The following is a 21,772-nucleotide window of genomic DNA, read 5'->3' on the forward strand; positions in this document are numbered from 1 at the left end:
GAGTTTGTTAAAAATCGCTTTGTTGATCTGGAATTTTTTTAATCCAAACTTTATTTTCAGAATGAAAAATGCCACCTATTGGTTGAGCATGAGACTCAGAAACTAAAGGAATTAGATGAGGAACACAGCCAGGAATTAAAGGAATGGAGAGAGAAATTGAGACCTAGGAAAAAGGTAATTTTAAAAGCTTTCATTAAAATATGCTTGTGTCCATCTGTCTGTCCATCCTCCCAGCTATTGGCTCTTTACCTAAATGTGTCAGGTTCAGTGTCAGGGATAGGAGATACAGATTGAGGAGACAAAGCCCCTGTCCTCCAAATGTTCAGAATCTAGGGACAAGCAGTGATCCTATGGTGACAACCAATGATCAGCAGGATCATTGCTCTGAAGGAGGGAAGTACAAAGTAGAAGGAAAGGAGCACAATGTATGCGCAAAGGTGGATGGGTGCCTAAGTCAGCCTGGGAGGTCAGGGAAGCTTCCTTAGGATAAGTACAGAGAAAGTGTTTGGGGAAGATAGTTTTAATTGACTGGCTGAATGGAAGAAAGAAAGGAATAGTTGAAATGTATAGCAGGCAGGAAGCCCAAGAGAAAATAAAGGTTTAAGTTTGAGAATTAGCAAGGGAGAGGATAATATAGTGATAGCAAAAACATAATTAAAATGGTTGACTAATTGGACCAGGCTAGCAGGGAGTCAAGTGCAAATAAGGAAGATGGGTGGCTGGCTAGAAAAGGGAAGGGAAGCCATTCCTATTTTACTAGATTATCAATTTACAAAACACACAATGGCCTCGCATTCTGGCTCCAGTCAGCCCCTCCGGACCAAGCTATCATCACTCCCTTCCTTCTCTCTCTCTATTGCCTACACACAGGCACACATTCACCTTAATGCTCCAATGATGGGGAGCTACTTAAGATTCTTGCACACATCTTCACTCACTCTCTTCTCTGTACTTAAATTGCCCCACCCCACCCCAATCTGTCTGTCTGCCTAGCAAGCTCTTACCCATCCGTCAAGCCTCACCTGACTTACAAAGCACCTGCGCTCTAAAGCTATAAGAGTAAATTCTGTTTGTAATACCAGCACATAATTTCTTTTTCCCTCCCTTTTTCAGACACTGGAAGAAGAATTTGCCAGGAAATTGCAGGAACAGGAAGTGTTCTTTAAAATGACTGGAGAGTCTGAATGCCTTAACCCATCAACACAGAGCCGGATTTCCAAATTCTATCCTATTCCTAGCTTGCATTCCACTGGATCATAACAACAGGAAGCATTCTGTGCTTGGGTTTGGCTTTTGAAATATGTCATTCTGTTCTCTTCATCTTCTGCCACAGCCTATATTAGAAAGTGCACGAAGACAATCACCTGCCTCACCTTCTAGGTGTTTTTTTGTTTGTTTGTCTTGTTTGTTTAGCAAAGATGAAGGGAAAGGAACTAAGACAGATGCTGGGCCGAGTAGGCAAAGTAGCATCTTGCAGTAATTCCCTAAGGTGATTTTGTGTATTAATCTTAAAAACTATGTGCTTTACACACTGTTCCTGAAAAACTCTTAGAGATATAATGTTTAAAGTTATTTTTAAAAACCTGTTACATCACTGAGTATTAGTAAATATCTTTTTACCTGATCTAATTTCTCAATGACACCTAAATTCTATTGTTGAAACTCTGCTGTAGAGAGTTGAAATAATTTTCTTTTGGTGAAATAGCTCATGAAAAAGCTAGGAGTTGCTCAAAATATGATACTGATTCAGTAAATAAATCTATTTTATCTTTAAATAGCAAGAAATTCTTTTAAAAGAGAAAAATTATTTCAATAATTTGTCTAAAATAATTACCTGTTTAGGCATGAACTAATAATTAAGGGTGCTAGTTTTATTACAATAGTGCCTAAAACACTAAATTTCAATTGAGTCTAAAATAGGGTTTTATTTTTTGACTCAACAGGGACAAATCACCCTTTGCATTAAGCATTATTGTTTTTTAAATCTTGCTCCTATTACCATTTGATAGACATTTTCATCCTAAAACTTAATAGGTCATACAAAGTTGGAAAGATGGGAAAAAAAAGTTAGCTCTTAGATGTCTAAATTGGAAATGTAAAACTCACCAAATAAAAAGAAATACAGATTTAGCTGTTCCAGCTCATTTTTTAAAAACAATACATGAGCTGATTAAGTGACTTCCCCCATCTTAGCAAATCCTGTTCATTGAAAACTGTCAGATGCCTGCTGGCTCTGAGTTATATTTATAAATGTATTTTCTGAAATTGATCTTAAAAAAGGCATTTGTTCAGAGTATTTTTTTTTTTTAGCTGAGCCATCCTGCCACCTGTTGGCAGCTCAGCGGCTGCTCAGCTTGGGCCAGGAATCAAACCGCTGTTGCTCAGAGCTCAAACTCTTGAGCGAGCTCTTAACCAGCTGAGCCACTCGGCCGGCCCTCAGAATACTTTTTGAAAAAGAATTTAAATAAAATATTTAGGCAAATGTTGGAAATGACTTTGTTGTTTTGAAATAAAGTCATTTATATTTTGGTTTTATTTTGTTCCATGTTTAAATTATTTACTTTGATTTGAGTGGGAAAAGCCTGAAACCTTTATAATGTGGTTGCTGATATGTATAATTGTAATGAAATGCTCACTCTTAGTCCCTCTTGAGGCTTAGAATTTCAAGCACGTGTCAAGTCAAACAGTATTATGAACTGTACTGGTGTGTGAGACAACACATGTGTAAGTGATGCTCGCTGCCTGCCCTTTGCAACCTATTCTCTTTTGAGAGGACTAGGTACCAAATTGTACAAGTTTCAGTTTGTAGTTAATATTACATTTGAGGCTGGTGAAAAATTTAAATGTAACTGTGGAAGAAACACTGATTCATATTAAGAAAATGTAAATATCTGTAGCACTTTCTTGCAGTTTATTTGAAAACTTTGAATGCTGAACCTTATTTTGTCAGTCGTTTAGATGATTTAAAAATGCATGTGTAATTTTCATTTTGTAATTGTTTTGACAAGCATAATTTACTTGGACAACTTTGTAGGTAGCCTCAACTTCTGGCCAAGTTTTTTAAATATATATATATATATATATATATATACACACACACACACACACACACACACACACACACACACATATTATGTATGGTTGTAAATTCATATACTTATCACATGAATGTGTTACTATATACAGAACTCCTTTAATGCTTTATTCTCAAATGCTGGGTTGAAAAATGTTTTGAAAGCCTTTTAAAATATATATCTTTATAAAGTAATATTCAGGATAATGATGGAAATTGTTTATATTATGATAAAAATGACAGCATAATGTTAGTGTATTTAATGATTTATTTTAAGAGGGAGAAAGGAGGATGGTTTCATACCACTTTCTCCTTTGAAATTTTCAGTTCATTGGCTTTTAAAAAGTTAATACTTCAGGCAGTGGACATTTTTTTAGTATCATTTAAATGATATCCTGTGTGCTAAATAGTTTATAGCACATAATTAATTTGGTCTGAGTATTTGATTTTTTGTATTCCTTTCAACTTGACATTTAGAGTATTGAATAAAGGAAAGAGGCTCAGAGTAGAATGGTTGACACTTTGCTAAGTTTATTTGCAACGCTTGCATTTCCCTTAAAACTGCCATTTGGATTCAGTGTTTATGTGGGAGTCCTCTTTAGAATGTGACCCTATTCATGTGGGAGCAGGGCCATAAAATGATACATGTGTAGAGGTGAAACATTCATTTTCATACTTAAAAGTTACATAAATCTTTTCAAAAGCGTTTTGTTATAAAATATGCTATTTGTACCCATCCCTGCTCACTTCTTGTTAGGCCCTATATTCCAATAGATAATAGCGATCTTTCTTTCTTGCATGAAGTATAGGAGGGGAGTGGGGGAGGTACTCAGACTTCTTTGAAATCAAAGAATATGGTCAGATCCATTCCTGATTTGGTTTTCTTGCTGGGGCAGAAGGTGCTGTGAAATGCATAAAAGAAATTCTCCATATGTGCACCCTCACCACTCACGCTCCCCTTCCTCCCTGCGTGCTGTGAGTACACCAGACCGCCGCACTTCTGCAGGTCTAGCTCGTAGAGCCTGTTGCACCAGGTTGCCTTTCCTCGTCCTGTCAGTCCGTAGTCAGTGAATTGCTGAATTAGCTGCTATTCTGTATGGAGTCACAATTAAGCTTTTTCTTACCCTTTTCTATGGGGAAGCTATAGGGTGGGTAAGGAGGAAATTGAGTGCTTATACTTGGATGAAAATATTAGAACTTTCCTGTGACAGGATATAGCAAATTGTAATTAAATATGAACCAGAACCAGAGCTACCTCTAAGTAGTGTTTCCTCAAGCACACAGCTCTCAGGCACATGAGACTCATTTTAATGGACGGTCTCTGATTTCTTGAGCATCAGCAAGTTCCGGAAGTGACTGTCTTTTGTACTCTTCTAAGTTCCCTTGTAACTACACACTTTTCCGTATTCCACACTGCTTAAATGACAAAGTCTCTTCTGAAAAGCCAAATTCTATCAAATGATTAGCTAGAGATATTGTTGATTAAAGGAAAACCTAGAACTGAGGTGGAAGCGGAGAGTTAGTTCCAGTTCCAATAGTGTTCTGATTATACAAATTCTTTTCTGGGAAATGATCTTTTATAGGAAATGGGATATTTTAAATGCTTTTCTTAAGTTGAAGGCACAATAGTTAATGACTCTATTATTGCTTTTCTGTGGCTGACATAGTTTTGATATAGCTTTAAATTTTCTGCTACTAAGCTTGGGATAGAATGTTACCAGTTTTAAATGTTGGCTGCAGCTTTTTGTGATCCTTCTCTGATTTGCAGTGTAATAATGTCACAAGCTAAATTTTCAAAGAATTGTTTCTTGTCTACTTGGGAGCAACATGTCTTTTCAATCATGGGATTGACAAATGAAAAATAAAGTTATTTCTGAATCTATTTTGAGAAGCAGTCTTTTATTCAGAACCATTGAAACTGGATTTCCTGCATGAGAACATTTTGCAGCTCTCTTTGGTCCTAGTTAGATGTTAACACTTGCAATCCTCCAGGTCTTCTAACCCTTTCAGACTTACTAGAGGTGCTTTAAATAAATATTTCCATCAACATATGTACATATACATGTTTTCTATTTCCTTTTTCCCCTTGGGGTGGATTTTCTTACCAAACATTTCACAAACCATATGATATACCTCACTTTTGCTAAAAATAACCTTTTTTTGTCATTGATATGTTCATGCAAATTTCAGTAGACACTGGGCAGCATCATTTGGCAAGTGTTCAGCTTGGCTGGAGTCATCTTCTAATCCAGGAACATTGTTCACTATTGAGCTCATTCTTAACCCCCCCCCACCTTCCTTTTTTTTTTTTTTAACAGAAACAAACAGGGCTCAGAGTCGTCGCCATCAGCTGAGGACATATATCTGCCTGTCATCTTTCTGGGTTCTGTCCAGAAAAGGTAAGCAGATTGGAATTTTTACCTTATTTCACTTGGTCATAGAACTCTTATGAAGATTTTTGGATAGCTTAGGAAGGTAAATCTAGTAAGTAGGGAAAAACTCATACATCTCAGTAGTCAAGAATCATTAAAGGGGATATAATACTTGAGCCTTTGTAGCTATTATTACAAAACTAAATGGATTCAGCCTTTAGGTAAAACTAAAATGTTAAAAAGGCACAATGCAGTCATTTGTTATACACAAGTTTTTATTAGACAGTAAAAAGTTGTTTGAAATTCTGAAGGCCTTATGAACTCATTTTTAGAATTCCAATATTGATTCAGAGCAGGTAACTCTCAAGATATGATAAAGGAGGCAAACAGACCATGTAGAATGTTTGGTGCTTGGTCACTGCTAGCAGTTATTTGATATAGAACTACTGGTAAGTGGTATGTTTTTTTCCCAGGATAACATGTGAGATACTCAGGAGAGACCACGTGAGAAATAAACAGTCCATTCTTTCAGAAGAGTAGAGGTATAGAAGCAGATTTCATTTAACCCCATTTTAAATTATCCAGCAATTGTCATAGTTTGTAACAAATTCAAAAGTTGGCCAAGTGTAGCCTGTTCTGAATTTGCGTGTCTGATTTTACTATGCGTTTGTATGGCACATTTGCCATTTGTGCGTTTTTCCTTAATAGGTGTTCTGCTATTCCATAATACTTGCCCTGCAATTATAATTCCTTTGCCCCAGGGATAAATCACTGCATTAATTGAAAATAATCTTGTTGCTCATCTGTTGCTTGTGTGTTCATTTTAAGTAATTTATGCTTAGGGAAACCCTTCAGATGCTTTGTAATTGTCCAGATTGAGTTATTGCAGATAAAGGTCTACTTTTAACAATCTCAGTGATTAAACAAATGCTAGAAACTATGTCCCAAAATACAACCAGTTTTGGTTTTTTTGTGTTTGTAATGGTGTTAGAGTTAAACCCAATTAACCCAACACACACACATTATATATATATATTTACTTTGGTTAGATGGACCACATTACACATAATAGTAAAAAAGGAAAAAAATCCTTTAATTGGAAATTTTTACAATTGAAGTCACTTTTCATCTAATAGACCACATTCATGTTTTGAGACATTGAAAAAATGCTTAGAAACCTACTGCGCCCAGCCCCCAGTGCCATTCCCCAAGTGCAGAACAGAGGTGCCGTCTCTCCCCAGCAGCAGGTTCTAGTCTGTTTTCCCTCTTCCCCTTCCTTGCCCCTTGCCCTTCTTTTCCTATTGACTGCTGTCTAGTTCAGTATAACATATCTATAAACTTGAGCGTTGACCTGTGGATACAGATCACATCTACAATCAAACAAAATTTATAAGCAAGTGGGAATATGATACAGTGAGAAATAACCAGTAGAAACCCTGTCACCACCCTCAGGGGAAGTGAATGTCGTAATGTTTTCAGTTGCTAGAGTTGCTTCTTAGCCAACTCTTTTCTGTGACTTGAGAATGCAGAGTGAACGGGAGGAAGGAGCCGATAGCACAGCTTTACAGCATTAACTAGAGCGTGTCCCCTATCAAGTGTCACCCCCAGGAAGGCACCCCCCTCTCATCCCCGTCTTCCATTTTCTGGGCTCATTTTTAAGGCAAAGCTCAAGGAGTCCTGAGCCAACTTTTATGTAACTGGCACCCTAGGTTGGGGCTTGCACTGTGTTAAAGAGGCCAAGGAGCTCAGATCAGATAGTGGGGAAGTGAGGCTCATTCTGCAGCACTGCAACTACTCAGGTCTATCCAGTGAAGCTGTTTCAGATTCGTGTCTGACTGAATTATTTATACATATAGTTCAGACTAAAATAAGTGCTCCAGTTGACTATTTGGCAATGCTGTGTCAGTAGGACTTTGAGACTCCAGTTTTCACCCTTCAGAGAGATTTTGACCTAAGCACCATAAGCCATTGCAAGAACTGGCCCGGGGCTGTGACGCCATGGGGAGTTCATGGCTTGAGGCCGATGCTTCTCCTTCTCCGCCCAACATAGACTTGGTCACCTGAAAGTTAGAAGATGAGCAGGAAGTTAAAAAATTATCTTGTGGTGCATGTGTGTTGGGGGAGGGGGGTGGCTTTAGCTTGGGCAATTATGGCAACTGTGACTACTGCAAAACTAGCTTGCAAGTGAACTCTTTTGTAAGACTATCAATTTATATTAAATTGTTCACCCTATTTCATTACCAGATTGGTTCTCTTTTTCCTCCCTGCGTTGGCACTTTCTCCTGTTTGTTACGCAAATCACATTATTGGCATTTGGTTTAATTTTCCAGGCTTGCTCTGGAACAAATTGCCTGCCTCTAGAAATGGGCAGCAGAGGCTTACCTTTGTCACCTTTTTCTCCCTTCTGCCCTTGAGGGCCGGGTGGCCCAGGATAGCCAGGTGGCCCAGCAGGGCCCCTCGCACCTAGGAGGACAGATAGCATGCTAAATAAGTAAAGCACAAGTGTGGGGCCGGGAGGAACAGCCCAGAGCTCAGCCCAGCCCTGGCAAGGGAGCTGCTGTTCAGCGTGAGGTGTTTGTTACACAGGATCCCCAGGGCGGTTTCCTGCCATCACTTACCTTTGGGTCCTGGGATGCCCACCTCTCCCTTCTGCCCAGGGGGTCCTGGAATGGCTCCATACGCTGCAAGGGGGGAAAAACTGGCCTCAGACTCACTATCACCCTGAAGCTGAGGAGATGAAGTGATTTGTAACACAGGTAATGGTCGAGTTTGGGCTCGTAAGAGGAAAATAAGGTTTAGCATTTGTCAGATTTTCAGCATCTCAAGTATTAATGAGGTTTTTCAGGAAACTGATTTCTGTGGAGCAGGTCCCATGTGAGACTATGCAGCAGGTTACACATTGGGAAAGCAATCGTGGGAGCCCCTTACTTCGGAAAAAGTCCATGAGGTCCTCAGTCACGTTGCTGTAGGCAGAGAAGACCCTGCTGATGCCAGGGGGCCCCTGGGGCCCTGGCCGGCCTGGTGGGCCCTGGACAGAGTAGGCCATCCCTTGCAGCAGGCCCTGACCTGTAAAACACCAGGAAGGGGGCACCTGCTAATTATCTGACTCTCAACACAATTAGATTAGGCTAAGCGACAGAAGGGGAAAGCCCTGCAGCTCCCTTGTCCTCCCTTGTGGACTGGCATCTCTGCTGCAGTAGGCTTTCATCAAAGGCTTTTGGCCTGCAGAACTGCGCTGATAAGCTACAGGGAGAAAGGGCTTTTTAGCCAACAGCCTTCCCACAGCCCCAGCAGAAAACCATCACAGTCAGAGAGCCTCCTGAGCCCACACAGGGTATTGGGGAAGCAAAGTACAAAGACACCACTATGCTCTGTTCCCTGCATCACAGGGAACTCAGCTGGCCGAGAATTAGATCGGGGCCTCCTGTGTTCAGTCCCTGTCCAGTGGGTTCCAGAATTGCTGGCCTCACAGCCTGGGTGCTCCAGAAACGAGAGGGTGTGTTTCTGGAGCCTAGATTGGAGATGCTTCCATGCCCCTGCCCCCCAGCTCCACCCTCATCACAGAGGCCGAAGTGTCCCGACTTACGTTGCAAGTTCTCAGATACCCGGACAGCCAGCTCGTTGTAATCCAGACCTCCAGCAAAGCCAGCCCCGAATAATCCACTGTCAGCACCATACACGCCACCTTCTGCTGCTGCCCCATAGCCCCCTTCACCCAGGGAGCCTCCATTGGCTCCTCCTATGCCCAAGGAAGAGCTGTGGGAGGTGCCCCTGCTCACGGACGAGCTGTGCGAGGAGCTGCTGCCATGACTGTAGGAGCCGTCCATGGACCCCAGGTAGCCGCCCCCAGGTGGGCCCTGGGGCCCGGGAGGGCCTGGGGGGCCAACAATGAAGCTGCGCACATCAGGACCTGTGGGGGGAGAGCATTAGTGGGAGCGCAGGTCTGGCTGGAGGGAAAGAAGCGGGAGTTACGGGTTCTCTCTCAGGGTGTCAGCACCCCTGAGCAGGACGTGAACTTCAAGGCAGTTGTCCACGAGCAGGACTGCTGGATGGGAAGAAACTGGGCTTCCCTGCTAGTGGCTCATGTGTGTTTGGCCTCCCGGGTTCCTTAAAGCACCTTCTGCTCCCCTTCCAGGGAGAAGCAAGGTCTGGGAAGGGGGCGTGGGAGGGGCAGCAGTGTTAGGAGCGCCTACTTGTCAGGTAGCTGATCAGTTCACTCCGGAAGCTGTCACTGTTCTCAGCTGCATAGGTTGACAGAGCTCCTGACACCCCCGGGGGCCCTCGAGGGCCCGGGGGACCAGGGGGGCCTGGAGGGCCTGGGATGGATGACAAGCCAGCAGCTGAGAGGGAAGCAAGAGAAAGGGAAAGATCAGGGGTCACCCTGCCAAGAATGCTGAATTCCCATCTGGCCTCAGGGCCCCATGTGGGCCCCTCTCAGGCGGGAATGAGGCTGGAACCCTCACCTGGGGTGGGGGGCGGGGAACAACATGCTCAAAGCCCCACCCTGGAAGGACTGCTCCCGACTGGCCTTCCCACTCCCAGTTCTGAGCCTCCTGCAACTCCAATTATAGCCCTTCTGCCGCTGGGTGGAACGCCTGCCGTGGCACCTGATCACTGATCTTACACTGGCTCCTGAGTTCTCTAAGGGCTGCACCTGGGCGCACTGTCTCCCCACTCCACCCCCCTGTCCAGGCTGAAAGCACCTCAGAGCCGGTGCCCCTCTGCAGGGCCCCAGTGCCCAGCCCTGTACAAGCTGGTGAACAGCTGCCCTCGCTAAAACCTGTGGAGCCCTCCAGGCCGGGCTGCAGGCCTCTGCCCTCCTCACCCCTGCCTGCGCCCTGCGCCTTACTGTGCAAATAAGATGAGAGGTCCTCCACGCTGATGCTGGACCACGCGTTGCCTGGGATCCCTGGTGGCCCAGGGGGACCTGGGGGCCCAACGATGCCTCTGGATTCAGACCCTGAGATGCCAAGGAACAGCAAGGAGTCAGTCATGGCCTGGGCCAAGGGGCTCTGCCTTTCATCCCAAACCACTTGGACAGATGTCCCCAGCTCAGCCTTACCTTGGAGTAAGGAGAGGAGCTCCTCATAGGTTGTTCCCGGCAAGCCAGGGGGGCCCGGCGGTCCAGGAAGCCCAATGCTGATTCCAGAACCTGAGGAACAAAATCCCAAGTTGTGATGGATTCAGAGAGGCCAAGACAGATGGAAACTCAGTGTCAGGGAGGGAGCCAGACAGACGCAACGTGAACAGAAGTGGGGCTGATGAAGGGAGAAGGGGGCAGCCGGCAGGGACAAGCAGAAAGAGGAACGCAGAGCTACAACCTGTAATGACACCAAGGAGGAGGTCCCCCGGTCCCGGGAAGAGTACAGGTCAAAAAGGGCTCCTATCCTTCAAACTGCTACGTGTATGGGAGTGTTTGTGTATGGAGGTGTGTGTACAGCGAGGTGTGTCTGTAAGAAGTGTGCATGTGAGTGAGCTGCGTGCCAACTCCATGCGGGATGGTGCCCAAGACACTCCTTTTGGCTTCCCTCGCCAGGCTCCCTGACCTGCTCTGGGGCCACAGGTTTGAATAACTCTGAATGCCACTCACGCCCTCTGGGTTTGGTGCGGCCTGGCAGGAGATTGTCAGTGGGCCATTTCAGGGAAGCTTGGCCCCCACGTCCTCCCCCCAGGCCCTCCTGACCACCTTTGCCTGCAGAGGACAGATACTCACTCGACATGTAGCTCAGAACGCGGTTGCTCAGCTCTGCGTAGTCCAAAGACTGGAGGGACCAATCTCCACTGGCTCCTGGCGGCCCCGGGGGACCCCGAGGGCCCGTCAGGTACTGACGTAGATATTGCATCACATCCTCCCCTGAAAGGAGAAGATGTGCTAGCATGGACCCACCCAGGCCATGGGGCGGCCACAGCCAGGTCTCCTGAGCGACACGGGTGAGCCCTGGTTCGCAGGCCCACAGGGAATCAGCAAGCTCCCACGGAGCTAAAGGGGCAGCTGCCCGGATGCCTGGCACTGGGGGCGGGGAGATTTGCTGCCCCCTTTCCAGTCAGCTGCTGACTTGTTCGTGGCTCGGCACCCCTCGTCCCAGAGAAACGTCTCCCCTTTGCATCCCTCAAGGCTCAGACAGGGACGATGTGCCTGACAAGGGTGGTCAGGAGACAGCAAAGGGGCTCCCACCCTTGAGCCCTCCACAGGCAACTCACGCCGGAGTGCAGCCATGATGTCTTCAGAAGAGATGGAGGCAGATGAGCTGATGCTGTACCCCGAAGCTATGGGGAAGGAAACATGGGGTTGCCTAGATATCTGTACTGAAGCAACACCCCCATTGCTCCAGAATCAAAGACCTGGTCAACTGGCTATTTCCATTTGGGGGAGATAAACCAGTGGGGGTGTTAGGAGGCTATTTAGAAGGAAGCATGGAAAAGACAAAGGTTTTTGTGTTTATTTGGTAAGACATGCAGTTTGTTTTGAAGGCTACGCTTTAGCCTAACTCCTAAGAGTTTCTGTCGACCCGAAGGATCCCTTTCACTTACTTAGGACACATCCGTCAACTGCGAGAAGGTTCCCCCTACACACAGCTGTGTAGTGTTGCCTCGCCTGAACAAACCCTTTTTGAAGCTAACTCCTGGTGGCCTGCTCACCGTGAATTCAGATTTGAACGTCACGTTCAGAAGAAGGGCAAAGCCAATAACAGCAAATGAACAGACGAGACTCCAGGAACACAAGTGGACCCTGGGGGGAGGGGTCATTTCAGGGGTGAGAGGCTTACTCCGTAAGTAGCTCACGACGAGGCTCGCCAGCTCTGAGTAGTCGAAAGTCTCACCCCCAATGGTGGTGACAGGCCCAGGGGGACCAGGTGGGCCCGGAGGACCCTGAACTCCAGATAGATAAGACCTGGCACTGTCACCTGTCAACAAAGAGATCAAGTCAAGCCTGTCCCCAAGTGGGCATGTCCTCCCCGTGGAGGTGGCCTAAAGCACTGGAGGAAATGCCGAGCCCACCTCCCACAGGCCCGAGGCAGGGAGCCCGGACACTGTTACAGATGGAGAAACAGGCAGAGGCCTGGGTAGGTCGGGAGGGGCTTCAGGCTGTGGATCAACCAAACTATCAGACCCCCGTTTGGCAAAGCTCTGGTGCCCACACATGTCCATGGTGAGCACAGGGCTGGGGTCGGGGGAGTGCGCCTGTGTGAAAGTGAGTGTAGCTGTGTGTGCACGCGGACAAGCATGTGGGTGTGCAAGCCTCTACTGGGGCGAGGCTGACGTGTGTGGGCAGCTAGGAGAAGCTCATGGACCTGCAGCCCCAGCTCCTGGTGGGGAAGAGCTGGGCCTGGCCATACAGACTGCCGCCCGCCAACACACACGCGCCCCTGACTCCGACCCCGGCACTCACTCTGCATATACTCAGAGATGTACTGCTGAATCTCCAGGCTGGAGCTGCTGATGGAGCCCGGGGGCCCAGGGGGCCCCGGGGGGCCTGGCGGGCCAGACAGGAACGTGGTGCTGGATGATGATTCCCCTGGAAGAAAGCCTGAGCTGGTTTCTCCACCCGAGGGTCACACAAAGGGCCCAGGCACTGCTCCCATGGTCTGGGGAGGGACGGCCTTTCGCAGTAGGGGAAAGAAGGCAGTGGCAAAGAGAGTCCCCCCAGAAAGAAGAAAGGAGTGCCTGCAGCAGCCACTGCCTGCCAGGGGCGGAGATGGGAGCTTTCTAGGCCAAAGCCCATGCCTTTGGACATGTGCTCACTGCCCCACAGACGCCCTCATCGCTGAACACGCCCAGGTCCCAGGGCCTGCTCTGTCTCCATCTTTCGTCATTGGCATTGCTAGTCATCTTTATCATGCAGGGGTCCTTCCCTCCTGCCCCCACTAACTTGTAACCTCCATAAGGCAGCTCAGAGATCTTAGCAAGCGAAGAAAATACCTAACCCACACTGAATCATGAATGAATGAATGGGTGAATGGGTGAATGAATGAAGCATTGTCCTCATGATCAGCCTTGTTTGAAGAAGGGGAGAACAACTTTGGTCACCTTTGGTTCTTACCTCGAGAGGGACCACCAGGAATGCCAGGAGGCCCTGGGACCCCGGGATCACCTGGAATCCAAAACGAGAAGCCCTGTTTGTATCACCTCTCCACGAAGCCTTTCCTCGTCAAGCCCAACCACACTTGCCAGTGTGCGGCTCGGCACTGGACCCACGGCTCTTAGTGGGTTTCTGCACCGATACCACGAGCTCCCTCTGGGAGGACTGTGTATCCTCACATCCCCATGCCTGCCTCCCTCCAGCTTCTCCTTTCTCTACCCTCTTCATCCTCCCAAAGCTTTAGCACCAATAAGCACATGCTGCTCACTCTTCAGGCTCTGGGAGCCCGAGGAACACAGAGGGGGATAGTCAGCGGTGCTCTCCTCCCTGTCCCCAGGGCCCTGCCCCAGTCACCACCTCCCCACCTGAGGCTCCACCAGATCCATGACTGCTGGGGCTGTGCTGCCCTCTGGGCAGTACCAAGAGCTCCCACACCACGCACACATGAGCACGCACATGCGCACATTCTCAACCATTCAGATCTGCTCTTGCTCAAGGCGCTTGCTGCCCCAACCCTCACCCCCACCCTAGGTTTTGTTTGGTGCCAGCTCTGCTGTACCTGGGGGGCCTGAGGGAGGGAGGCAGAGTTGTGAGACATGTATGAACCAGATATGACTTCAAGGGGCCCATGGGAGAGGATGGGGCTCCAAGGCTGGAGCAGACATAGCTGGGGGGCCCCGTGCCTCCATCAGGCCTAGGCAGAGGTGGGAATTCTCCGGAGCTTCTGACCACCATGCCTTCCCCCACCCCATGCTCCAGGGTGCTGAGCTCGAATGGGATAGGGCAGGAGAATGAAGAAATGCCCCAGCTCATCCAGCCTGTCCCGACTCTCCCGCCCACCAGCTGGGTGTGCAGGGCGCATACAGGCTCCTGCACTCACTAAGACACTGCTCTCACCTCGGTCTCCTTTGGGGCCTGGGAGGCCAGGTGGGCCTCTAGGGCCAGAGTAGAAGGTATCTGCAGAGGAAAGAAACAGTTTTGAGTGTGGAACAGTGATGTTTGTGAGGGAGCAGCACCTCACTCATTGTCTGCCATACCGTAGGTACTCAATGAGTATTTGTCAAATGGCTGGCTGGCTGGATAGATGGATAGATGGACGGACAGATGGACGGATGGACAGATGGACGGATGGATGGACGGATGGATGGATGGATGGATTGATTTTCCAGTAGGGAGAAGTCCTAAGCTCATGTTTCCTCTAAAGTTACTTCTGTATGTTTCTATATTGGACTGTCTGCATTTATCTCAAGTCACATGCATGTGTACTTTATCAGATCTATGCTCCCCAAGGACAGGAATCAGGTTTTCCCAGTCAGTCCAGATCTCTGCAGGGGCAGAACTGGTTCCCTCCTTCAGACTAGGGGCTGTCAGGATGGCTGGTTTGGCATCATTTACACGCTCTACATGCAGCAGGTGGCATGGAGTTTATGCGAACACATCCCCAGCGGAAAGTCCAGAGGAAGCATGGGGAGTGGGTTAGGAAGACCAAATGCCTGTGACCACAGGATGCACTGGGGCTGGGGCTGAGATGGAGAACAAGTGTGACTTGACTCCACAACATTATCTGAGTTGGTCAGGAAAGATCATGGGGGGCGGGGAGTGGGGGAGGGGAGGGTCCGGTGGACCTGGCAGGCCTTCCCCTAGATAAGAGAACCCCCAAGCCTTATTAATACCAAGAGGTGGACCAGGAACCCTCTTCCCAGGCAAGGTGGTAAGGAAGCTCTTGCCTAAGAGCCAGCCCAGAAGAAGCCTGGGCTCTGAGTCCCATTGTCTCCCACCTCCCACCAGGAAGCTCATCTCTCACCTGTCGAGCCTGCAATGGACGGTCCTGCAGAAGAGAGAGGAGAGGCAGTGCTGAGCTCAGGGAGCCGCCCCTGCCCCTGAGAGCAGGGTCTTGGCTTCCGCACTAAGTGCCTTGAGTCCCCTCCCCCTCAAAACTCCTGAGATGCTCACCTGGTGGCCCAGGTGGCCCAGGTGGGCCTGGGGGACCTCGTAAATCAAGACCCTCTGTAGAGAGAAGAAACAGAAATGAGCAGAAGCTGACACAGGGCTGCTCTCCGCCTGCTTCACCCCTCACCAGAATCACCAGTGCCAGGCACCCCAGGCTATCCTCACACCCCACACACCAGACCCTCCAGCACCCGCTCTGCTCAGGGCGCCCTTGCTCAGAGTCAGGACAGGGCAGGGCTGAGCTCTCTGACAGCTAATCTGGGTGTATCAAGTGAGGGGGAAGATGGCTTCAGTGTCAGATAACCTGAGTTCAAATCCCTGCTCCACCACTTCTAGCTGGTGACTTTGGGCAAGTTCTCGACCTCTTTCAGCCACAGCTTCCTCCTCTGCAAACCAGAGGCCTGTGGCCTGTGTCACAGGGGCCTTGTGAAGACTCAGAGATGCCATGGCACAGTGTCTGACACACGGCTGCAGGGCCTGTTCAGGTGTTCAGATGCTCAGGTGCCCAGGTGGAGGCCCAGCGGCATCTCCACTTGGGCTCTTTAAAGGACTTTGGGAACAGGAAGACCCAGGAGTCAGCACTCCCAGGCCAGGCCTGTGGCTGAGAACTCACAGACCCTTGTCATTGCTCGCAGTGAGCGGGGGATGCAGTACTCCTGCCAGTGACACACAGTGTCTGGCTCACTCGGCTGCACATGACCCTGGTCCTCCTGGAGTCCTGAGAACCTCTGACAGCTGCTCCATCCCCAGTGACTCAGCCTGCACGCTGACAAAACCCCTGCTGTTCCTTCTGGCTACCATTGCATTCCCGAGGAACTGGTCATCCTCACCCACATCTGGGGGTCCTGATGACTCACTGGTACAGCTGCCACAGGCCCCAGTGCACGATGTCTCTCCCACTCCCGCCCCCATGCCACCTGCCCTGGAGAACATAGGGGCACTCACGGGCAGAGAGGAGCTCAGAGATGGAGCCGCTGCTGCTGCTAAGGAATGATTCACCAGCAAGTCCTTGCTCCCCTCGCGGGCCTGTTCGGGGGACACAGAGTGAGGGTGGGCACTGCCGCAGAAATCAGTGAGCGCTTTCAGAAGAGCCTGGGGCAAGGCGGCCAGAGAGTTGGCTTCCAACTTTACTGTCAGCCAAGAAACACCCCAGGAGGAACGAGATCAGCTTTTCCTACGCCTGACTGTGTGTTGGTATCTGGATAAATCTCTGGACAGTGGCACGACTGTCAGGGTCTGGTTACAAGAGGTCTAAGGCCTATGGAAATAGCTGAGCTTGACACTGACCAGGGGGCCACCGAGCTTCAATCTCCTTTCCGAAGGACCCCTACCTTCTCAGAAACATAGAAGGGGGTGAGAGGAGGTGTCTCCCTTTGCAGCTGAGGCCTTGCAAGACCCTTGGTGAAGAACGGTGTCGCCCCTTCACCTCCCTTCCCCAAATGCAGGTCTCTTGCTTCACTTAAAAGCCGGGGCCTAAGTCCAGTCTGGGAAGGAAACCCTCCCAACTGAGCCCACAGTCACGTGTTCCTTCAGGGTGACATACCTTGCTGTCCTGGGAGACCAGCTGGGCCAGCAGGGCCTGGAAACGGGGTTGGGGAAGAACAGACTTTGTCACACCTCTAGTGTCACAGGAAGAGCTAAAGAAAGGCAGGTCCTGGGTATACATGTAACTTTCCTCCGAGGCGTGGGACAGTGGCCCCCAGAGCTCAGCTTGCTTATTGGAGAGCAGTAAGCAATTGGTGGTCCATCCACGTGAGAATTCCTCTGCCAGGACCCTGGGATGAGCAGGACTGCCCTCTCTGACTGTCCTTTAATGATGGGGGACTTCTAAGTGCCCATGTCCCCTCTCTCACTGGAGCTTATCAGGAGAGCAGGCTGGTCCATATTTGCATTGGTTATATAGTAAGTCACTTTTTTCATTTACACGTACACATTTTTAAATAATTAAAAAATAGGTACAGTAGACCCTTGTACAACATGGGGGTTAAGGGCACCGACTCTCCCCACCCCCACACAGTTGAAAATTTGCATATAACCTTTGACTCCCCAAAAACTTCACTAGTAGTAGCCTACTATTGACTGGAAAGCCTACCAGTAACAACAATAGATTTATTTTGTGTTATATGTATTATATACTGTATTCTTACAGTAAAGTAAGCTAGAGAAAAGAAAATCATAAGCTTCGTTTGTGTTTTCAAGTTGTCAAAATCTCCAAAACTTTTCCTAATATATTGATTGGAAAAAATTTGCATGTAAGTGAACCCGCATAGTTCAAACCCGTGTTGTTTAAGGGTCAATTGTGTAACAAAATAATGGACATTTTGGAAAAATAGAAAAAAGTATTACCCATAATTTTTTAACTTGTAGGTGTTTTGTTTTATTTCCTTCCAGACTTTTTTTTGCAACTTGTAAAAATATTGTTGCAAACATAGAGTGCACAGCATCAAATAAGTCTTAAATAACACCATTGTCTCCTAACAACTTTAAGTCTTCATATTTTTGTAATGATTTCATTATTGCTGTACAATTTGGGGATATTTTCTTCAAATACAGTCCTAGGACTTTTGTTGCCCTAATGCATCTTATTAAATTGTTTTCTAAGAGGAAACAATTTGAAGACCAGGTGCTCTGACGGATCAAACACTGGCTCTGCAGGCAGAAGAACCTGGGCCAGATCCTGACTCTGCTGCCTCTCCGCTGAGTGACCCTGAGCAAGTCATTTACCAGCTCGAGCCTCCAGTGGTGCTGTGGGGGCTGGCGAAGCAGGCCTGGGCAGTGCCTGTGATACTTGCTGCTGTGTGATGAGGGCTTGCTAGGCTGTCTGGAAGGGGCCTTTCTCAGAAACCCCGTTACTCTCCTCTCCCAGTTCCTACTGCTTTGGGGCAAAGCAAGAGAACGAACTGACCTGGGGCACCTGGAGGTCCCGGGGGTCCCATGGCTCCAGGAGGTCCCGGGGGGCCTGGGACAGTGAGAGTCGATGACCCCTCTGAAAACAGAAGACACATGGAACACTGAGCCTCTTCTGGCTCAGAGGTGCCGGGACCCAGGCCAGGCTGTGGGTCCCGTCAGGCCAGCGCCTCTTACTCTCATTACCTCTAAACTCCCCTCCCCACCCCGCCCCCACCTCGCTGCTGGCCTGAAGAGCCCAGCGCTGCATCCTGCACAAAGCACCATGCAGACTGGTGCTTCTTGGAGGGTGTTTGGGCAGAGCCCGGGCTGATGCCGGTAGATGAGAACACACAGCACAGGGCATGCCTACCTGCAGTCATGATCCTGCCTGGAGCTCCCGGTTCACCTGGGAGGGGAGGAAAAGGAGAGCAGTTTTTCCCAGGATCAATTAGTTGCCCAATAAATCGTTTCCCAGGCCTCTGATTGCATTTGAGACCCACCCCTGGGCCCATAACCTGCAGGCTAACGGCATTTTAATGAACTAAGGGGAACATGCAGGATGCATTAAGTGCCAGTCTCAGCACCGCAGACCCTGGAGGCCAGAGCATCGATCTTCTTGATCCACATTAGCTTTTGGAAGATGTGGGACTCCACGAAGGGACTTCACTGGTGGATGTCAGAGAGTTTGCCCTTCAGTGAGGCTGGAATGAGGCTGACTCAAGAGTCATTCCCACTCCACATTCTCTCTTCCCCTACAGGAGGCGTCTTAGGCTCTTCCTGGGAACGGCCTTGGGCGGGAAAAGTACTGAGCAGTCAAAGGATGGAGGCGTGAGCCTCCAGGTAGAGCCTGGTTCCAGGGTGCCCCTCTGGACGCTAGTTCCCTGGGACAGTAGGCGGAGCTGTGCAGAATGACAAGGGGGTTCTGTGGCCGTAAGCTGGGAAATCCTGAGTTACCTAAAAGGTTAACAGGTCTCATTTCTACCTGTGTCTTAGAGAGTCCCACATGTGACGGGGAAATTCCCAGGATGGGGATGCAGGATTCGTCCTTCCCCACACCATCTCACTGAGGCATCTCTTGAGACTGGAAATGCAGAATCTCAAAAGATTCTGAGAAACCAAGTGAGTGGTGGGGACTTTCAGGGCCTCTGTCATTTCCCCTGGTCTGTGAGCAATTCAGTCACCCGCACATGAGGATGATATGGATTTCCCTCAGGGGAGGTGGACGGTGGTCACTGCTTGCCACCTGCCAGCCCCTGGGCGTCATTTTACCGGTATTAGGTAAAATGTCCACCTTTTGTGCACATTGTCGAGAGAGGGTCTGAAGTTCCCCATGAGCAGGAAGTCGCAGGCCCTAAGAAGGACAGGGTGGAACCGCCAAACCTACACGTGACTTACTAAAGGTACCAGCAATCCATGAACAGATCTGTGGGCCCAGAGATCCGTCTGTCTGGGATGTGTGAGCTCAGCTGTTATTTTGAATTACATTTGTGCTAAAAGAACTCCTTGGCCCAACCAGTCATTGGAAATGGTTTCTGGAAAGTACTTATTTTACTCCTCAGGTCCCCAAGGTGACAGTGACTGCTCATGACAGAGCACAGCTCCCAAGGATGTCGGGGTTCAGGGATGTGGGGTCACAGGGACAGAAGGAGGAAGAGTGCTGTCTCTGAGCACCACTGATCCCTGGATTAGCTCAGGGTTGGGGTCTAAGGGTGCAGAGCTGGACAAAAGTGTCACCCTGCGTGGAGGAGTCACCACGTTGGCCCCAGTCACACCCCAGGGATGACTTCCCATCTTAGCAGCATTATAGATGCTCCTCCCAGCCTGCACTAAAGCTCCCTGTGTGAATGATACGCCTAAGGGCAGAGTCACACGATAGGGGACCAAGCCTAAGCGAGGGAGAGAGAGCACTAGGGGACCGACTGGCTTGCGGGGGTGGGGCAGCACCCTCCCAGATCCTCCACGATGGCCTGGAGATGTCCAGGTGCCATGGTGAGGCTCACGACTATGGGGAGCGGGCTGCGGCTTGAGCATTTGGGGCTTAGGTGATCAGAGTAAGTCTCTGGCTCCCCAGCCTGACAGCCTTCCCCTGAAGCCACTAGATGCCACTGTTGATCCAGGCTCTGGCCAGAGAGGGGCTTCCCTCCAGCCAGTTCCCCCCTCCTCACCTCCCACCTCAAAAATGACTAGTGAAAAGAAAGACTATCTAATTTGGAAAGTCACTTACCTTTAGGCCCTGGGCGGCCAGGGGTGCCAGGAAGTCCTGATGTGATTGAAAAGCAGTCAGTCAGGATGATTAAGGCCCAGCAATTCCAGGCAGCCTCTGGTAGTAACTGGGCATCCCCACTTAGCACAGCCACAGTTGCTGACTGAAACCTGGAGACCTATCTGGCTTTGCCTTCTGCTCTAGGTCAGGTGACCCCTGAGGGGCGGGGGTGGGGACTCTTGCTCTGAGCCCTTTTCCTTCTCTGGGAAATGGGGCAACAGCCGGGCTTAAGGGAGGCAGAGGCCCATGGACTCAGCTTTGGGGGATCCCAGTCCCTCTGGGTTATGAGCCCCCAGCAGCCTGCAAAGCAGCCACTGTCTCCTCCTCTTCCCTGCAGAGCAGGGGGGGTGGGGGGTGGGGGGGGGCTGGGCTTCCTAGCTCTGATGCCACACCCCTCCTTGCTTTTGTCTGCTGGACTCCACCTGGGAGCAACTGAAGCGTGCCCCTGCGCGCTCAGCTTTCGGGCGTTCCTGCACCAAAGGGGCACAGGCAGACAGAATTGGCACATGATCAACTTCATTTCTACTAGAATGGCTTTCTGGATTGTTCTGCACATATTTTCCTTCCTAAGGTGCTTCTCAACACTCACAGTAAAAGGACCTGAACCCATTTTTGCTGGGAGAGTGAGAGGAAACTCTAAGGTGACTGGAGGAGAGGTATTTGCTGAAGGCTGGAAGGCTGGAATGGGAGGCTTGGCGGGTGCTGTTTGGAGGTGCGAGACACCTAGTGACTCACCCTGAGGTCCTTGGGGTCCAGTGAGACCTACAGAAAATAAAACAGATGAGGGGGGAGTTGAAGGGTTGAGGAGCAGGTGGGATTGGCCATGTAGGAGGACAAACCCCGGGTCTGGGGCAGCCAGACTCCAGGGTCCTCCCAGCACTGGACAACGAACAATTCCTGGACTTGGCAGTGAACTGCCCCCCTGGTCCGTCGGGTGATGGTTTGTAGCCCGTTTAGGTCCCCAGATCCTTTGGCATCTGAGAGCCACAAAGCCAGAAACCTCATACACGATTGTCCCTAATGCTGCCCGCAGGCTCCCTCCTTAGTGCTCCCCCTCTGCGCCCCTGCTCCTCACAGCCTGCTGATGACCAGCGCCTCACCCCTCACAGCTTTCTTGGCACGTTTTGATTTACTCTACCAAAGCC

General features: G+C 49.3%; 2 protein-coding genes across 3 annotated transcripts in view; one reads left to right on the forward strand and one right to left on the reverse strand.

Annotated features, from left to right (window-relative positions):
- SLK (STE20 like kinase) overlaps positions 1–2,366 on the forward strand; it is a 38,220-nt gene extending 35,854 nt beyond the window's left edge. For both annotated transcript variants that reach the window (XM_019636498.1, XM_019636499.1), the window contains 2 exons: positions 61–174; positions 1,114–2,366. In XM_019636498.1, the coding sequence (XP_019492043.1) occupies positions 61–174; positions 1,114–1,260 (261 nt within the window). In that variant the 3' untranslated portion in view covers positions 1,261–2,366. The remainder of the gene's footprint in view (positions 1–60; positions 175–1,113) is intronic.
- Positions 2,367–6,514: 4,148 nt separating this feature from the next.
- Positions 6,515–21,772, reverse strand: part of COL17A1 (collagen type XVII alpha 1 chain) — a 54,551-nt gene continuing 39,293 nt past the window's right edge. Inside the window, exons 27-48 of the mRNA XM_019636285.1 lie at positions 21,363–21,389; positions 20,589–20,624; positions 18,735–18,770; positions 18,381–18,461; positions 17,019–17,054; positions 16,421–16,501; positions 15,479–15,532; positions 15,330–15,353; positions 14,423–14,482; positions 13,487–13,537; positions 12,836–12,961; positions 12,213–12,350; positions 11,647–11,712; positions 11,159–11,299; positions 10,508–10,597; positions 10,295–10,405; positions 9,639–9,785; positions 9,032–9,355; positions 8,374–8,511; positions 8,064–8,126; positions 7,828–7,908; positions 6,515–7,505 (exon numbers count right to left, since the gene is read on the reverse strand). Coding sequence (XP_019491830.1) covers positions 7,453–7,505; positions 7,828–7,908; positions 8,064–8,126; positions 8,374–8,511; positions 9,032–9,355; positions 9,639–9,785; positions 10,295–10,405; positions 10,508–10,597; positions 11,159–11,299; positions 11,647–11,712; positions 12,213–12,350; positions 12,836–12,961; positions 13,487–13,537; positions 14,423–14,482; positions 15,330–15,353; positions 15,479–15,532; positions 16,421–16,501; positions 17,019–17,054; positions 18,381–18,461; positions 18,735–18,770; positions 20,589–20,624; positions 21,363–21,389 — 1,964 coding nt within the window. The 3' untranslated portion in view covers positions 6,515–7,452. The remainder of the gene's footprint in view (positions 7,506–7,827; positions 7,909–8,063; positions 8,127–8,373; positions 8,512–9,031; positions 9,356–9,638; positions 9,786–10,294; positions 10,406–10,507; positions 10,598–11,158; positions 11,300–11,646; positions 11,713–12,212; positions 12,351–12,835; positions 12,962–13,486; positions 13,538–14,422; positions 14,483–15,329; positions 15,354–15,478; positions 15,533–16,420; positions 16,502–17,018; positions 17,055–18,380; positions 18,462–18,734; positions 18,771–20,588; positions 20,625–21,362; positions 21,390–21,772) is intronic.

The sequence above is a fragment of the Hipposideros armiger genome, unplaced genomic scaffold (genome assembly GCF_001890085.2).
Source record: "Hipposideros armiger isolate ML-2016 unplaced genomic scaffold, ASM189008v1 scaffold_28, whole genome shotgun sequence".
Taxonomy (NCBI): domain Eukaryota; kingdom Metazoa; phylum Chordata; class Mammalia; order Chiroptera; family Hipposideridae; genus Hipposideros; species Hipposideros armiger.